Raw genomic sequence first — 17,350 nt, 5'->3', positions numbered from 1 at the left:
CAAGCAATCTCTCCAAATCCTATTTCACATTTCTCATTCACTAGTGCATGTTATCAGGTACGCTCTCAATTTCACCTAGCTAGGGTTTTCGAATTCGAACAAATCACCTGTTTCATTCTCATTCTATCATCATCCGTTTTTAGGCCAATTTCTGACACAAATTTGAATTCATCTTCTGTTTCAGAGGCCGATTTCGTAATCAGATGTCAGGTACGCTCGTAATTTCACGTAGAGTTTCCGAAATTTGTAACGATTATCTGCTTTATTCTCATTCTATGATCATGATCGATTTTTAGGCTGTTAATCTATGGAATACTATTTCGTGATTGTTTTTGAAACAATCTGAATTCATCTTCTGTTTCAGAGGCCGATTTCGCATTCACGATATCAGGTACGAGCTCTTATTTCATGTAGGTTTTCGAAATTTGAAACGATTATCTCTGTTTGATTCTCATTCTCATTCTATGATCATCATCAGTTTTTAGGCCTGATTAATCTATTTAATACTATTTCGTGATTGTTTCCAAAACAATCTGAACTCATCTTCTGTTTCAGAGGAAGATTCGCATTCGCTGTTGTACGATATCAGGTAGTAACAGGCTTCGTGCTCTTAATTTCATGTAGGTTTTTAAAGTTTGTTAGGGGTGCAAACGAGCCGAGCAGCTCGCGAGCTACTCTAGATCGGCCCGAGAAAAAGCTCGAAGCGAGCCAAGCATTATCGAGCCCGAGCCGAGCTTGAGCCTAAAACAAAGCTCATTTGTTTATCGATCCCGAGCTCGAGCCTCGCATGTGAAGCTCGTTAGGCTCGTCGAGCCTTACCGAGCCTTAGTGTAAACGAGCCAAGTCGAGCCGAGTTTATTTAAACTTGTTTACAAGCCGACGTCGAACCTAAAAATAAGCTTATTTAGTAAACGAGCACGAGCCCGAGCTTCACTTATCAAGCTCGCGAGCCTAAAAAGTCTATTATTTATATTATTTTTATTTAATATATTAATTAATAGATAATAAATGAGCCGAGCCCGAGCCGAGCTCGAGCTTGAGAAAATACAAACGAGCCGAGCTCGAGCTTTGAAAGAAAAGCTCGAATCGAGCCGAGCTCGAGCCCGAGCTCTCTCAGAAGTTAATCGAGCTCGAGCCTGGTCGAGTTCGGGCTCGGCTCGGCTCGGCTCGTTTGCACCCCTAAAATTTGTAACGATTATCTGTTTGATTCTCATTCTATGATCATGATCGGTTTTTAGGCTGTTAATCTATGCAATACTATTTCGTGATTGTTTATGAAACAATCTGAATTCATCCGTTTCAGAGTACAATTTCGCATTAACTGATGTACGATATTAGTTGCATAGGGTTTAATTCTATGATCATGATCGGGCTTTAGGCCTGTTAACTATTTTGTGATTGTTATTCATCTTCTGTTTCAGAGGCAGATTTCGCATCCTTGCTGTTTGATTTTATGATCATGATCGGTTTCTAGGCCTGATTAATCAATCCAAAACTATTTTGTAATTCATCTTCTGTATCAGAGGCAGATTTCGCATTCACTGTTGTACGATATTAGGTATGTAGGGTTTTTGAATTTGAACAAATTAAGTGTTTGATTCTCATTTTAGATCATGATAGGTTTTTAGGCCTGAATAGATGATTGATTCCGTGCAAAAACCTTGTAGAACAAATGGCGGAGGAGAAAGATGCGAAGGAAGGTGTTGACGAGACGAATGATCATTCTGCGAGAAAGGGGAAGACGAGTATATTTTCTCGGTTTTGGAAGGGATTGTTTAGGTTATACGATGATGACTTCGAGAAGAGATTGCGATATATATCTAAAGAAGAGACTACTATTCTTGCTAGAATGAAGAAAAGATCTACCAGATGGAGGAAAACTGCTAGGAATCTCATTGTATCTTTTGTTCTTCTTGAGGTAATAATATCATCATCTAATTGTATCTTCTCTTCCTCCAGTTGAACCTTTTATTCAGTGTTGTAATCGAAATGGGTAGAACTAGATGAGAACATTACGTATTGTAGGATTCGTTTCAGGTTTTCGCGATTGGATATGCTGTGACGACGACACGAACGGTGATGTTGGAATGGAAATTGAGGGCACTTCGAGTTTTGCCTATCTTTGTATTGCCTGTATTAGCATGGGTTTTGTACTCTGGAATTCATAGCCTCACAGGAATGTGTAAGTTCCCTCCATAAGTATATAGCTATCTTCTCTTTTCGAAAACTGATTTAACCAAATGCGGTTAGTTATACTACTGATGGCAAAACAACCAATTAATGAATTAGTGTATGCAGGTGAACGCAGGGATCAAAGAAGTTTAGAAAGGCTTCGGGACGAAAGGCAAGCAAAAATCGATGAACTTAAAGATCGGACTAACTATTACAACACCCAGCAACTTATTCAGGTACCACTTCAACCTCTATTCTTATCCCCAAATGCGGTTCGTATCGTGCTATTGCAAAATCCTTAATTTTTCAGAAATACGATCCGGACCCAGCTGCAAAGGCGGCTGCTGCATCAGTTCTAGCATCCAAATTGGGTGCAGATTCAGGACTACATTGGTATGTAGACGAGTCACATCTTAATCAACATGATACAGGCAAAAGCGGTGATGTTGAGTTTATGCAATCTGGTGGTCTAAGAAGACGGGCCCCATCAGAGGCTAGATCTCCCGGAAGTACGGGAGTTCAAGATGGGGGGTTTCAGTATGCGGGAAGTGAGGTTTCGGAGTTCTCGATGGCTGGTGAGCTTGTTGTTGATCATCAGAGTCGTGTGGCTATGAGTCCACACGATGCTGGTTGGATGGCTCGACTTGCTGCATTGCTTGTTGGAGAGGATCCTACTCAATCTTATGCACTTATATGTGGAAATTGCCATATGCATAATGGTTAGTGGTTTGTTTGACCGTAATTCACTTATGTTTGCCACAAAGTTAATAATCTTGGTCAACTTTAACCAGGCCAGAAAAAGCCAACAAAGTTTAAAATGTTTAATCCAAGGTAACTAACTTTTGAAAATTCTGATTTGAGGTGTTCTGGCCCGGTTAGCAGGTCAAAATATTGACAAGGCAGGTGACATGTTGACCAAAGGAAATATATGTGTTCACGGACTGTTCATGAACACTTACCGAACGAGATTTTCTGTTCGTGTTCGTTTGTTAAGGAATGAACATATTCGTGTCCGTGTTTGTTTGTTAATTTTAGGTAACGAACGTTCATGAACACAAACGAACGCAAACTAATGTCATAAATGGGCACAAACAAATGTTAACGAACAAAATATATACTCCACTGATACTTATTAAATATTTAATTTGTCAGAATTTTGAAGTATTTAAATAAAATATAAAAATTGAAATCACTAAAGAGCTATCGAACAGAAACGAACACGTTACCAAACGTTCACGAACATAAACGAACGAACGCAGCCTCTGTTCATGTTTGTTCATTTAACTAAACAAATGGAATTTCTTGTTCGTTCATTTATTACAATAACGAACACAAACGAACTTCCCGTCGAACGGTTCACAAATTGTTCGCTGAACGTTCAGTTCATTTACAACCCTAATGGTAAGCGCTTGTAGCCCGAGTTCCCTTAGCAAAGGTCTGAAGTGCAAATCCAGCTCATCGCAAGTTGCATTTGACTTAATCTCATAGGTTAGTTGCATTTGACTTATTTGACGGTCCCGTGAGCTTACCGTTAACGGGTCATGGTCAACAGAAAAGCTTGGTTTGCTACCTTTTTATGCAATCTGCATTTACTAAAAATATGTTATTGAAATTTATATAGGGCTTGCAAGGAAAGAGGATTTTCTTGTATTTACTTACTATTGTCCACACTGTCACGCGCTGAATAAACCAAGGAATGTGGACGAAAGCTCTACGTGTACCAATAGCCCGAATATGAGATCATTAATGACACATCACCACACGCTGTATAAAGGCGAAAATTCTTCAGGTACCAACACCCCTGATGCAAAATCTTCACCAACAAACCACCATCACGTGAATAAACAAACGAAATCAGGCGAAAATTCTTCAGATATCAGCATTCCTAATATGAAATCTTCACCAACAAATCGCCACCGTGTGAATAAACTAAAGAAATCAGGTGAAAATCATCCGGATATAACAACAGTGGTCAATGCTGACTTAGTTAAAGAAAGTAGTGAGTCTATGAGTGAGACTTTAGCTGTGGATGAAAAGAAGAATGTAGTTGCTGAGGATCCAGATAACCGTTAACATGATTTATATGATTATTATATTTGTTATATTAGCAGGTTTCGCCTTGAAAGATTTACAATTGGTCTCAAGCTGCTTCGTTTGTGTAACAAATTCACTATGATGCAACCTTTCCACTCCACATGTAAATGATCACAGTTTCGTTTATTTTATATTGGACCATTGGCACGGAGAAGGTACTCTTACCTATGCATGTACCCTAAAGGTTCATACCTGCATATATCAATATGGGTAGTCCATAACATAACTGCAGAAGCTCAAATGAAACACCAAAAATAAAAAATAAAAATAAATAAATGAACACACCTACACACACCATGTCAAGTGATGAATGTAAAGCATGTTGTAAGTCATGGATAAGATGAACAAGAAATATTGTTGCAAAATAACGCAGACTAAAGATCTGAATTTGGGTTATTATATAACAACCATAGCCGGTATGTGTGTATCACATCCATACATAAGAAACACGCACATGAGAAATTTTGGAAGATAAACCATTTGACTTGGGATCAGTGAACACGGGATGCATCTAAGATAAATCTGCGAGTGAGAACGTTGAGCAGTGAGAGATGATCTAGAATAAAATGGAACAATATGTGTACAAATGTAAAGAAAAAGCATACATCTGTGGGACCTGACACCACCTACCGATGAACTGCCACACCACAGTAGCCACTTTGCAACCTGTAAAAATGTGATCCGCTGATTCTTGTTCTGCCTCACAATAACGTGCATCTTGTGAAGCAACTTGAATGTTTCCTTTGCTTTAAGCCCTCCAAAGTAGGAAGCCAATTCATTTCCACCCTCCATGCAAAAACACGTCACTTGGCACCCACTTGCACCAATCCATCACATACGTACAAATGGCCCAGATTACTTTTTAACGGAGCCTACTAAAGTTACCTAAAGAATCACCCACCCACAACCAAGAGTCTTTGTTACCCTGTCGTCTCACCCAACGCATTAGCCTTCTATATTGCTCCCATTCCTCTGCCAAGGATGGATGGCGCTTCCATCACCCCTTCCATTATTCTGCCTGTCACTTGACTCCTTTAACCATATATAATTTATTGCTTCCTAAACTGAGTAGGTTCGGGAAAGGCACTTGTTTTGCTGCCCACCCAGAATTTGATGTCTTCCCCATTGCCCACCACTCCTCTGATCATCTGTGGAAACTTGGTCAGTTCAGTTGGTCCCTTCAATCTCCATTTTAGACAACACGTTGACTATGTTATTCCAAACCCTCTGCTGCATATACTTACTCCATGCTAACACGGACCACCCCTCGATAACCCTCAGAAGGGATGGATTTATTTCTTTAAGTTAGTTTATACCATATGTCCAACTCATCTTGTGTTCACCAAGAAGAGATTTTAAAAGAGATTACTTAAATAAATCTTAGAAGAAACATGAATTCAAAACAATGTGTTTTCCAAGAAGCCTTTAAAACATCATTTCAAAACAACACCGGTATGGTCCTACAAAAGGAAAACATTAAACAAGGATTTTGCAATAAAAAAGGTTGCTGCATGTCTTGGGGGACAAGGAAGTAAAGCAAGTTATGTACAACAGAATTCATCTAACACATCCCTCATGTAGTTTTGCATATTCCTTTTACAACATACCACACATTCCTTTTCCCCACATATAACAAACAACAAATGCCTGCCTGCCTGCCTACACAACAGATGCAACTTCAACTTCAGCTTTCCATTGTTATGCTTTTTTCATCACAAATGCCAATATTTAAACTGCAAAACTTCTCAACTCTTCAAATGTACAACTTTTATTGCTCACTTTTTGTACCCGGCCCAACTTTTCGGGCTGCCCGGTCATTGAATGTTTCCGGTTATGATCGGGTTTACTTCAAAACCCGTATCAAATGAGCTTCCTTCAGCTTTTGACGGCTCTTCGCGTGAGAGCATCAAGTCATGGTCTCCATCTTCATGTAAAACTACATCTTCGGTTGGAGAACCTGTTCACAATTGAAAAGAAAAGAGAGCTTTGTTGGATGTGTAACAAGTAAAGTTTATCAACAAAAAGTAGATGTTGCAAAAAGGGTCGTGTCAGAACGGGTAAAAATTTTATTTGGGATTAAAAAGTCAGGTTGGGTTGACCTCAAAACAGCTTTAGCCCTTTTTTTTAATTATAATAAAATAATTAACGTATTAATATGATTACAAAAATTATATTCTTAAAAGTATATGCTTAATAAAGTAGAGTTAAGTACACGCATAGTCCCTGTGATTTTCCAAAAATTTGGATTTGGTCCCTAGCTTTCCAAAAGCACACGGATGGTCCCGGTGTTTTACACTTTGTAACGCATTTAGTCCCTAACTTGGACCCCCTAAAACCTTTATATTTGTTGGCTGGGGACTAAATGCGTTACAAAGTGCAAACCACAGGGACCATCCGTGTACTTTTGGAAAACTAGGGACCAAGCCCAAAATTTTGGAAAACCATAGGACTATCCGTGTACTTTGCTCATCAAGTAATTTAGAGTCTCTTAAACATTTAAAACTTTATTAAACAACTTTGGTTCACTTTCAACCCGTTTGACACGCTCCAAATTAATCAAGTTTACTCACTTGGCCAATTAAATGTAAGTATAACTCGAATCAACACCTATCTAGGTAAACGCGCTAAAGTTCTAAGAAAAAGAAAAGGCGTGTACTTTGGAGTGCACCCTGATACATGGGTTTCGTGAGCCACACGGTTCCTGGGAAGACCATGAGGTTGGTTTTGGTCAGGGTCTTCTTCTCATCGGCTTCCAAGTGTGTGAACCCGAACCCTTTGGTCCATGTGTCAACCAAGCTCGGGATCGCAGATACCACCAGCTTCTCTACCTTTAAGGACTTTAATATCTAAAAAATCAAGACACAAACAGAACGCGTAAATATTATCATCATCATCATCATACTCGGTACATCCCACCAATAGCAAAGCTAAGGTAGGGTCTGAGGAGGGTAGACGCAGACAGCTTTACCTCTACCCTGTAGGAATAGAGATGCTGCTTCCAGTGAGACCCCCGGCTCGAGAACGCGTAAATATACAACCATAAAATAATGCGTTGCTACTTTTTAAAATATATTATATATACTATGAAAATGCTATTTTGTCACATCAAAAAAACTTTGGCCCCTCAACTTTGGTAATGACATATTTAGCCCTTTAACTAAAACTCTAGCCCCTTAGCTTTAATAATAAACAACTTTAGCCCCTTAACTTTAATAAGGACATGTTTAGCCCCTTAACCACATCAAACAACTTTAGCCCCTCACCTTTAATAATGCCATGTTTAGCCCCTTATATACATCAAACAACTTTAGCCTCTCAACTTTAATAATAAACAACTTTAGCCTCTCAACTTTAATAATACACAACTTTAACCCCTAACCTTTAATGACGACATATTTATCCCCTTAACTACATCAAACAACTTTAGCCCCTCAACTTTAATTATAAACAACTTTAGCCCCTCAACTTTAATTATAAACAACTTTAGCCCCTCAACTTTAATTATAAACAACTTTAGCCCCTCAACTTTAATGAGGACATGTTTAGCCCCTTAACCAAAACATCAAACAACTTTAACTCTCGCGATATGCTTATTTTTATCTACGTTTCGAACCTGCTGCAGAGCGCAGGTGGTAACCCACTAGTTCTTTATTAAAAACTTACCTCTTCAATACTATTCATGAGACGCCGACACATTCCCTGGCGGCGATATCTGCTACACGTTGCAATCAGCGGCATCTCAGCAACATTTGCTCCATGAATCCTGCATGTGAATTTAAACATATCATACCAATCAATATTAAAGCAAATAAATGTCTACAACACATGCAGCAAATTAAAGATTACTAATCATTCAACAAGACATTTATAAACATCTAAGTATCACTAACTTATGTTTTTATATCTCCTACACAAACTTATTCATCCAGTTTAACAAGTGAATGGGAACAGAGCCTGTAAATAAGATAAACTACGAGAGTAAGCTTGTATATCACAACGTACCTTACAGATGCCACACATAGTATCACATCATCTTTCTCCAAGATTATAGTATAGAACCCCTCATAGTTGAGACGTGCGAATTCGGATCTGAAAACGAAATCAAACAAATAGTCCCCCGATAGTTATATTTTTAGTATATGATGGCAATTTCGACCCACTTATTTAAGATTAGGTCAATTTGGGATATTTTAATCTAAAAGGGTCATACGAAATTACGAAGTTTAAACTAAAAAGGGAACTTTAAATGCATACAACCTCCTAAAGCACATACTCAAAACTTTAGATTATTATTACCGTTTGTAGTCGCTAAAGCATTAGTTATCAATCAAATTCTTTTTAAATGGATAAAATTGTGTTTATCAGTACAACTGACCCAGCTTGCCACCTCAGAATAATTCATGAAATGGGAAAGGTGAAATAAAGATCTACTTTTAACGTCAACCGCCTGAAAATAGAAAAAAAAATGGAAACAGAATTTCAAGATGAAGAAAACGCTCACCCCCAATTATACAAGACATGGGGTATCATATCAATGCCGGTTCTTGGATCCACCATGGGCAGAAAACATTCTTCCATGATTGTAAGAGCAACAGCTAGTTTCAGATTGCATTCGGCTTTCAGAGCAACCAAACGCTGTGCAGAATGAACTTTTAGGTCTCCATGAATGCATTTCAGAAGTGTACACGAGAAACCATCAGATACGGGATTCATAATCCCGATCTGGGAATGAAGCCCCGAGTGAATCTACAAATAGTTTGGATTCAAATTAATTAATAACATCCAATATTGCAATTCTTTATTCACATTTCCGTATTCAAGTTTGGTAAAAATGTAAGTTTAAGTTACCTCCTCACAGCTTTCCCCACAGAACCATGTAGCAGACGACACTAACTCTCTTCCCGTTCCTTTCTCTCTCACACATTCCTCATGATCTATTTACAAGCAAACCATTCATGATAATAATAATCATAGTAGTAGTAATAATAATAATATTAATAACATGAACAAATGTCATAAAATAGCAATAAACTTTTGCAATGCTCCGTTGTGGTAAATATAACTTCTCAATCCGTTTCGGTACACTTAACAAAGACCACCTTTCTATTTTAGTTTGTCCTAAAAATTTGCACTTCCAAATTTGTTTGTCAAGTTTCCTATTCTACCCTTCATTAATTGCACACTTCTAAAGCTGTGTGCAATTTATAGGGACTAAAATCAGGCTTTAGACTATCATACAATGCAATAATTTTCCGTCTAGTTATTTCTTTTTACATTTTTTTACTCCCTAATTAACAAAGCTGGACTTTAAAAAACTGGTAAAAAGTGTAAACGGACCGATAAAGTTGTAACTACAAAAGCGGGCCGAAAAAGTTATAATCATAAAAACGGACCACCACCAAAAGCATATTTTGCTACTGTATGACATTTTCCATAATAATAATATCTAATATCCTGGTTGATGAGTGCAGAAATCTACATTTGTGTTCACATTGCACGCATTTCAATGCAGCCAAGTTTGAAGCCTCGGTGTCATCGACCACATTCCCACAAATCCAGCAAGAGCACTTTGAACAATACCAATTGCCTTCTGGTAGCTCCTGATAAAAGCAAGACACAAAAACGAGATGCAGATAAATTAAAATAACAGGAAAATAAAAACAATCAGTTAAATTATACTAATATTCCCAAGGCTACGGATCCAAACAACTAAAACAGTAGCTTTTTTTTTACCACATAGAACCCTAAAAGTTCTTAAGAAACTACAATTACCTGAAAAAGTGTTGGGCGAATAATAAAATAATGGAGTAAAATGCCATTTCCGTCGCTGAGGTTTGGCCAGTTTTGCGACTTTCGTACAAAGGTTTGTTTTTTCGCATCTGGATCCAAAAAGTTTGAAATCTTGCCATTTTCATCCAGCTCGTTAACTCCATCCATTTTTCTCTGTTAAGTCAAGAGTATTTCCGTCTTTTTTATTAATTTAAAGAGCAATTCAGTCTTTTTCATGGGTATTCGGTCTTTTGACATAAAGTGAAAATAACCAAATTGCCCTTTAAGAGTTTAAGTTAACAAAAAAGACGGAAATACCCCTGACTTAATGGAGAAAAATGGATGGAATTAACAAGCTGGATGAAAATGGCAAGATTTCAAACCTTTTGGATCCAGATGCGGAAAAACAAACCTTTGAACGTTAGTCGCAAAACAGGCCAAACCTCAGGGACGAAAATGGCATTTTACTCTAAAACAATGGGTAGAGAAGATCGTCGAAGAAAAATAAAAATAATCAGTCAAATTATACTAATATTCACAGGGATATGGACATAAACAACTAAAATAAGTAGTTTTCTTTGAGCACTTAAAACCCTATAAATTCTTGAGAAAGTATAAATACCCAAAAATGTGCTGGAAAAATAATAAAATAATGGGTAGAGAAGATGGTTAAAGAGATTATGAAAGTAAAAGTGTAAAACAAACCTCAACACACAAGCATTTGAGATGAAAGGTTGATGGGCAGTTATCACAGCATATCAACTCACCACCATCACCACACAAACCGCAACTGTCGTCATGTTCATCGATATCCTCAACCTCAATAGTGCGTGTAGCACCTCTCCTAACCTTGTATTCGGCTGACCAAGCTTCCAGCTGGCACAAAGTGAACGATTTTCCAGACTCCATAAAAAGATTTAAACACGGGCCTTTTAAGCTGAAACCGGCATGAGTTTTAAACTCAGAAACAGAAAGAATCTTCTCACAACATTGACACAAGATACCGTCTCGGGTAACTAAACCGTCTTTTACCACTAAATCGTCTCTTGGATTTCGGTACTGGATCACTTCGTTAACTTTAATTACGCCAAAATCTATTAACCAGGATAATACTGTTCGTACACTGAGTCCAGACCACCTTCCTTCCGTCTGATGTTGACCACCTTTGGTCAAAGTCAAACTTCGTGGACGCAACCTGCAACTTCCTTTTGGACCCTTGTTGGACTTGGACCTCCTTGTAGGTTTTGAGACACGAGATTTTGTCTTGAAACGTGATGATTTGTTAGTAGAACGGTTTTTTAATATGGCGGAAAGTAAAAGATCGTCATCGTCAACGTGACAATTTCCTTTTTTCTCTTTTCCATGTTTACGATGGTGGGTTGACTTCTTGACCCCGGATTGCTTCTTTTCATGTTGATCGTCAGAAGAGCAAAAAGATGATTTTATACAACTCCTGTTACTCTCACTGATCTCTTGCATGCCATAAGAACTTAATTTCATCTCTGACAACTTCTTTGATTTCTTGTGTTCTTTGGGTTGAATCACACCGTCTTCATGCGGAAACACAATTTCAGACGCTCCGGTTGATGAATAAAGATTATTTGTAATTTGGTTATCAATGGTAACTTCATTTTTTGAAGGTAAAACAGTATCATCACTAAAATAAAAACCGTCCACCACGCTTCTCTTTGTTTTAACCGGTTTCCCTTCTTTCAAGTACCGCAAACTTTTATCAATATACACCACTTTCGCAAACGGATCGAGTAAATACCACCAATGAGCTAACGCAGTTGCAGGTTCCAGAACTCTAAGCTGTTCTTCGATCTCCATTAACGTATCCGAAAAATCAGACTGGAACTCGGTCAAACTGGTCCACTGTATGCCGTTACTATCACTGATAACGTAATTTGCATCTGCAACTAGTTTCTGCCCACACATATTCCACGCTCGGTAAAATTCCCGAATCGGCCTTCCGGATGGAGATTTGAACACAAATTCTCCATGTCCTTTACAATGAGTGGTTCGGTTTCGCCTTCCAATAACCCATTTTGCCTCCCGAAGTAGCCGATGGATATGAAACCGTAATAACGATTTAATGTCGGTAGTTGAACTTGAATCTTCAGGTGGTGCTAAAAGTTCATCTTCATCAAGTTCCACAAATGAAGAATCTTTCCATTTTCGTTTGCAACCTTGAATTGGATCGCTTGGTTCGGGCCGGACGACTAAAAGCTTGCTGACGTGGCTCTCCTGAGAAACGGGTGATGCAATTGCAGTTGCAGCACTGGCGTCGGTTGCTTTTTGATCGTTTGTGTCAGAGCTTGATAATCGGGATTTCGAACCATCCTTGTCGGACACTTCACCGACAGTTCCTTTAAGCAGATAACAACTGGATTTAAAACCTTGACCAGATGATTCAACTAACCGACATGTTACCATTGTAGTGGGTTGGAACAAACAAGAATCGGTTTCTTTTAACGGGAGTGAAGTATTAATGACTTTTTCTAAATAAGGTTTAGCGTTGACTTGTAACACTTGTTCTTCAGGTAACACCTTCCTTCTTTTGACTTCAACATCGGCGTCGTTTCTTGCTGATATAGTAAACTCTTCGGATTCTTTCATGTTCTGGGAATCTGCTGTTCTACTTGTCATGACCGAATTGTCACTGTTGCAACCGAATGAAACATCTTTAGGTTTTTTATTTTCGTTTTCGAAATTAATTGCTCCAGTTACAAGACACTTTTTGCTAGTTTTATCGTTTTCATGTCCGAAGAACACTTCTCTAAAAATGGAATCTTCTTCCTTTGAACCCTCGAATTCATCATCATGCAAATCTTCGATACCTAGCCTGAATAACATTTTTAACGACTTGTTGCAGTTCCCCTTCATTTTACACGTCTTTTCTGTATCCCTTATTCAATAAAAATACTCAGTTTCCCTCTTGCGAAAATAAATACCTCTTTATCATGCCGTCTGCAATAATTCAATATCATAAATTAAAGAAGTTGAATGTGAGATAACAAGTAATGTTACAATCATACATAGAATACGAATAGATGACAATATATATTATGAAAGCATAATGCATTGGTTAGTACAAAATATAACTGACAATCGCTTCTACAACATCCTCAATAGTCAATACATATAATAACAGATCAGATAACAAGTAACAAGATCTACTATCTAGTGTGTACACCAATATAAACCATATTTTCGATTATATTATGAAGCATGTGTTTGTCTGCTTCATTGATTGAAGAACAATAATCAATCTGCGCACCCCTTAGTTCTTAAGGCGTTAATTTAGATACGAGCCACTCAATTTTGTAAACAGATGTATATTAATTTAATATACAATTTTCTAGATACAAGGAATACACTTATAACCTCCGCGTGAATGATGCTATTTATCTCTGCAAATTTCTTTTAGAAATGCTTAATAAATCAATTTACAGTAACTCCCAAATGTTTTCTGTAACATATATAAAAAAATCAGGTTGCATAAGGTACACAAGATATGTAAATATCCAATTATCCCACAAAGGAAGGTTATTCCGGACCGGGTGAGGGAATAATTAGATAGTGTTGCCTAAAATAGCGGGTATATCTAATTCGATTATTGTTCTTGGGTGTTTTCTTCCAAATTGAATGTGCATTTACCGGCTATTTCATAAGGTATGAAATCCAGGTCTCATAACGCCACTTTACCAACAAAATAAACCCACAACAATACCAACTAGCGTCAACTTGTATGACAGAGAGATAAATAAAGCCAAACTCAAATTGGTCTAGATACAAGTAACGAAGAACTTGACCAATCAAATACAAGAGAACCTTGAGAAACACACCATTAATCTTTTCTAACATCATCAACTTTCCCTCACCAAACGAACTAATGCTCGTGGTAATAACTTTCTTGAATTGGCTTGAATTTATCACTTTCCCTATAGTGTTTCTATTGCCAAACAATCATCTGTACGTTAAAAGCCTGAGCGGCTTCATATCACGCACATTTAAGTAACCATTACGCAAACCACAATAAAAGGAAAGAGTAATCCATACACGAAACACGAGTAACGGGTCAATTTATCAACATATGGTAAGAGCATCTCCTTTACAAACCTAGCCAGTTTCTTCCAATTCCCAATTAATCATTCCACATTAGAAACTATCAGAGCGTATATACAGTCTACCATCCAGCTACATTGTTCCAAAAGGGAAAGATTTACAAGGTAAAGTTAACTTATATATTAGTTATTACACATGAAATGACTATATGTTTCTGCAGTCTCAAAACGCCGTATATAAACCACGCATTAAAACAACAAGAAACCGGTCAAATGCCACACACAACTAAAAATTTAACCTAAAAAGGTGAAGCACTTAACCTACAACATAGCCAAAACCTAGATAATTCTGTCTTCGTTGACCAATTCATAAACTACAAATCAATCTAGGGTAAACACAAACAGATCCATATCCAATCAATCTACGTCACAAATAAACTATCTATCCTTCCACAAATAGAATCCGATTAACAAATTCAACAAAAAATCAAAATCAAACAAACCGAGGCTAAATCTTACAAATAATTCCCAAAATTCAACATATAAACGCAAAAAACCCTACGAAATCATCCAACATTCTTCAGATACACACAAATCGCTCACAAAACCTAATCACAAACATCAAAATGCGCATGAATTACAACTGTAGAGTGAAATTGAGCTGAAATTGAAGAAAAAACGAACCTGTAGGGTGCAAATTGGGGTGGAAATCAGAAACTAGGGTTTGAAGAATGGGGAAAAGGGAATAAAAAGGTGAAATTGAGGTGGTTTTGAAGCGTTACGTTAGATGTGTGGTGCAAGCGTATGAAACATGTGACGAGTGTTGTTGATGATGATGAAATGGTTGAAGGATTGGGCTTTGGTGAGCCCGAAGAAGAACAGTGGTGCAGCTCTGTAGCATAACAGATGGCATTATTCACCTTTGTTTATGCTTACGTATGAACGGATGGATTTACATTTTTCTTGAATTTTGTATTTTTCACTTTATATTGTAGGGAATCATCAAGTTAAAAGCCATAGTTTGAATGAAAATAGACAAGTTTGATAACAAAGTTTTAATATACGCTCTCTTAGCTAAGAGGTTTTTAAATTAGTTAAGTTAGTTACCGGCTAAGAAAAGTGCGAGCTAAACTTTCAAGTCGTCGGCTAAATACAGTAAAAACCTTTTAGCAGTCAGCTAAAATACTAAAAACATATCCTACTCATCGGCTAAACACTTAAAACAGCCTAGCCACATTAGAGGTGTGCATAAAACTGGTTTTAGGACCCTAACCGATTTTTTAAACCGGTTCCAACCCGAACCGAACCGCCGGTTAGTATACAGGTTAGGGATCTTGATTAAAACTGGTTAAAAACTGATTTTTTGGCACAAACCGGTTATACCGGTTTGGGTTCTCATCGTGAAAAACCGGTTAAAAACTTTTTTCTCACACAAAAATTAACCGGTTAAAAAAACGATTTGTAGACCTCTAAGCCACATGCTGAACACAAAGAAATTTCCTAGCCGTCGGCTTAATTCTAGTTGTCACAACCAACGGAGCTAGGTTAATGCATTCTAACTAATTTAAATAGGGAGAGATTTTGTCTTTTATTTGGATTTGTAATAGATTTAGTCTTGTATTTGGATGATTATTTAAGAATATATTAATTGACGGGGTAAAATAGTTTTATAAAGGAAGAGACTTGCCGATTTGTCTACTTTAAGAATGTATTAACCGACAGGCTAAAATAGTTTTATAAAGGAAGAGACTTGTTGATTTGTCTCTTATTGTGTTCATTTTGTTTTGTAACTTTTAACCAATACAATTGTTTTTCAGGAAAATTTGTATAGTTTGCGTTTTTAATATAACTAGTGTTTAGGACCCCGCGCGTTGCAACGGGATCATTAACCGAACGAAAAGTAGACGTAAAAACGTTAAGCCACGCACGCCTGTTGCGGTGTGTTAACGCGCGAAAATTAGACCGAAACGTAAAACATAGAAAAAATAACTAAGTCGGTCTAGTACTTGCGCATTGCGACAGGAATGTTTGAGAAAAAAATAAATTTTACCAAACACACACACGTTGTAACATTTTAACTCGCAAAATTTAGACGGAAATGTAAAACGAAAAATTTGTAAATATGAAAGTATATGAGATCAAAGTTGAAAGTGAAAAAGAATTGTAGTTAAAAATGAAAAACGCGTTATGATAAATTTATAAAAGATAAAGTATAGGAGGTTAAAGTAAATAACCTATATGAAAGTTTAATAAAGAGAAAAACAATACAAAATGTGACGAAAACTATTTTGAATAAATTATATAGTTTGAATAAAATATTTAATAATAATAAAAGTTGCATAAATCAGTTGCAACATATGCAGTAGATTGTGTATAATATTGAATAGTAAAAAATACACACATTTGAAAGTTGATAAATTATAGTGGGGATAATAATAATAATAATAATAATAATAATAATAATAATAATAATAATTATTGGAGTGAGAAAATCATTTTGTTTTGGCGTAATTTACACATGATATATTGCTTACTAATTATTTAAATAAATAATTAAATGATAAAGGCTCGCATCGCATGTGTATAAATTTTAAAGTTAAAAGTCATCAACTTCAAAAAACTACAAGGACAGTCTAGAAATTTTAGTCTGTTTTTAGAAATTTAATATTATGGTTTTGTGTTCACAGATCATTCAAAGGAATCCTAAATTATTTATCTGCTTTACTTTATTTAGAAGGGATTCTCCTTTGGATAGCAGTATCCTATCTTCAAAAATATATGATTCTTTCTAGCACTTTTTACGTTTGCCTTAAAAAATATATGATTCTAGCACGTTCTATCTCGATTCTCCATTAAACCCCTATTGGATGGATTATCTAGCCACATTGTTACATCGTTAGAGCATTCACATCCAATCTATCAAATTGTGTGTGTGAAGTTTTTATAATGTAAAGAATATAAAAAGTGGTTGTGAGTTGAGGAGAGAGAAAATGTTACTGTTCATCTGTATATTTGGGGGGATACTGTTCACCCCCTATAATTTTTTAATATATTTTGAAAGTGATTGTGAGTGAAGGAGAGAGAAAATGTAATGATAAAGGTATAAAAAATATTATTTAATTGAAAATGAGAGAGAAAATGTAGTGTTTTTTAGTGTAATTTAGGATGAAAATTTGGTGGAATTGATGCGAATGCTCTTAGATCACAAGTAGTGGTGAGAAATTGGGACTTTTTTTGGTCCAAAACGC

At 36.7% G+C, this 17,350-nt stretch overlaps 1 protein-coding gene and 1 pseudogene across 2 annotated transcripts; one reads left to right on the top strand and one right to left on the bottom strand.

The window, feature by feature from the left end:
* The first annotated feature begins 344 nt into the window (after nucleotides 1–344).
* Nucleotides 345–4,399, top strand: LOC110885877 (annotated as a pseudogene).
* A 1,322-nt stretch (nucleotides 4,400–5,721) lies between these two features.
* LOC110885876 (increased DNA methylation 1) lies at nucleotides 5,722–15,060 on the bottom strand. 2 transcript variants are annotated; one of them, XM_022133596.2, is made up of 9 exons: nucleotides 14,787–15,060; nucleotides 10,741–13,005; nucleotides 9,746–9,866; nucleotides 9,115–9,200; nucleotides 8,768–9,012; nucleotides 8,269–8,355; nucleotides 7,930–8,029; nucleotides 6,923–7,112; nucleotides 5,722–6,223 (listed from the first exon to the last, which is right to left on the bottom strand). In XM_022133596.2, exons 2-9 carry the CDS (start codon nucleotides 12,919–12,921, stop codon nucleotides 6,081–6,083), a joined length of 3,153 nt encoding a protein of 1,050 aa, XP_021989288.1. In that variant the 5' UTR covers nucleotides 12,922–13,005; nucleotides 14,787–15,060; the 3' UTR covers nucleotides 5,722–6,080. The 2 variants fall into 2 exon arrangements, with proteins under 2 accessions (XP_021989288.1, XP_021989289.1); XM_022133597.2 differs by lacking the exon at nucleotides 14,787–15,060 and adding an exon at nucleotides 13,884–14,015.
* Between the last annotated feature and the right edge of the window lie 2,290 nt (nucleotides 15,061–17,350).

Source organism: Helianthus annuus, chromosome 10 (assembly GCF_002127325.2).
Source record: "Helianthus annuus cultivar XRQ/B chromosome 10, HanXRQr2.0-SUNRISE, whole genome shotgun sequence".
Taxonomy (NCBI): domain Eukaryota; kingdom Viridiplantae; phylum Streptophyta; class Magnoliopsida; order Asterales; family Asteraceae; genus Helianthus; species Helianthus annuus.
This window is presented reverse-complemented; position numbering and strand designations above follow the sequence as displayed.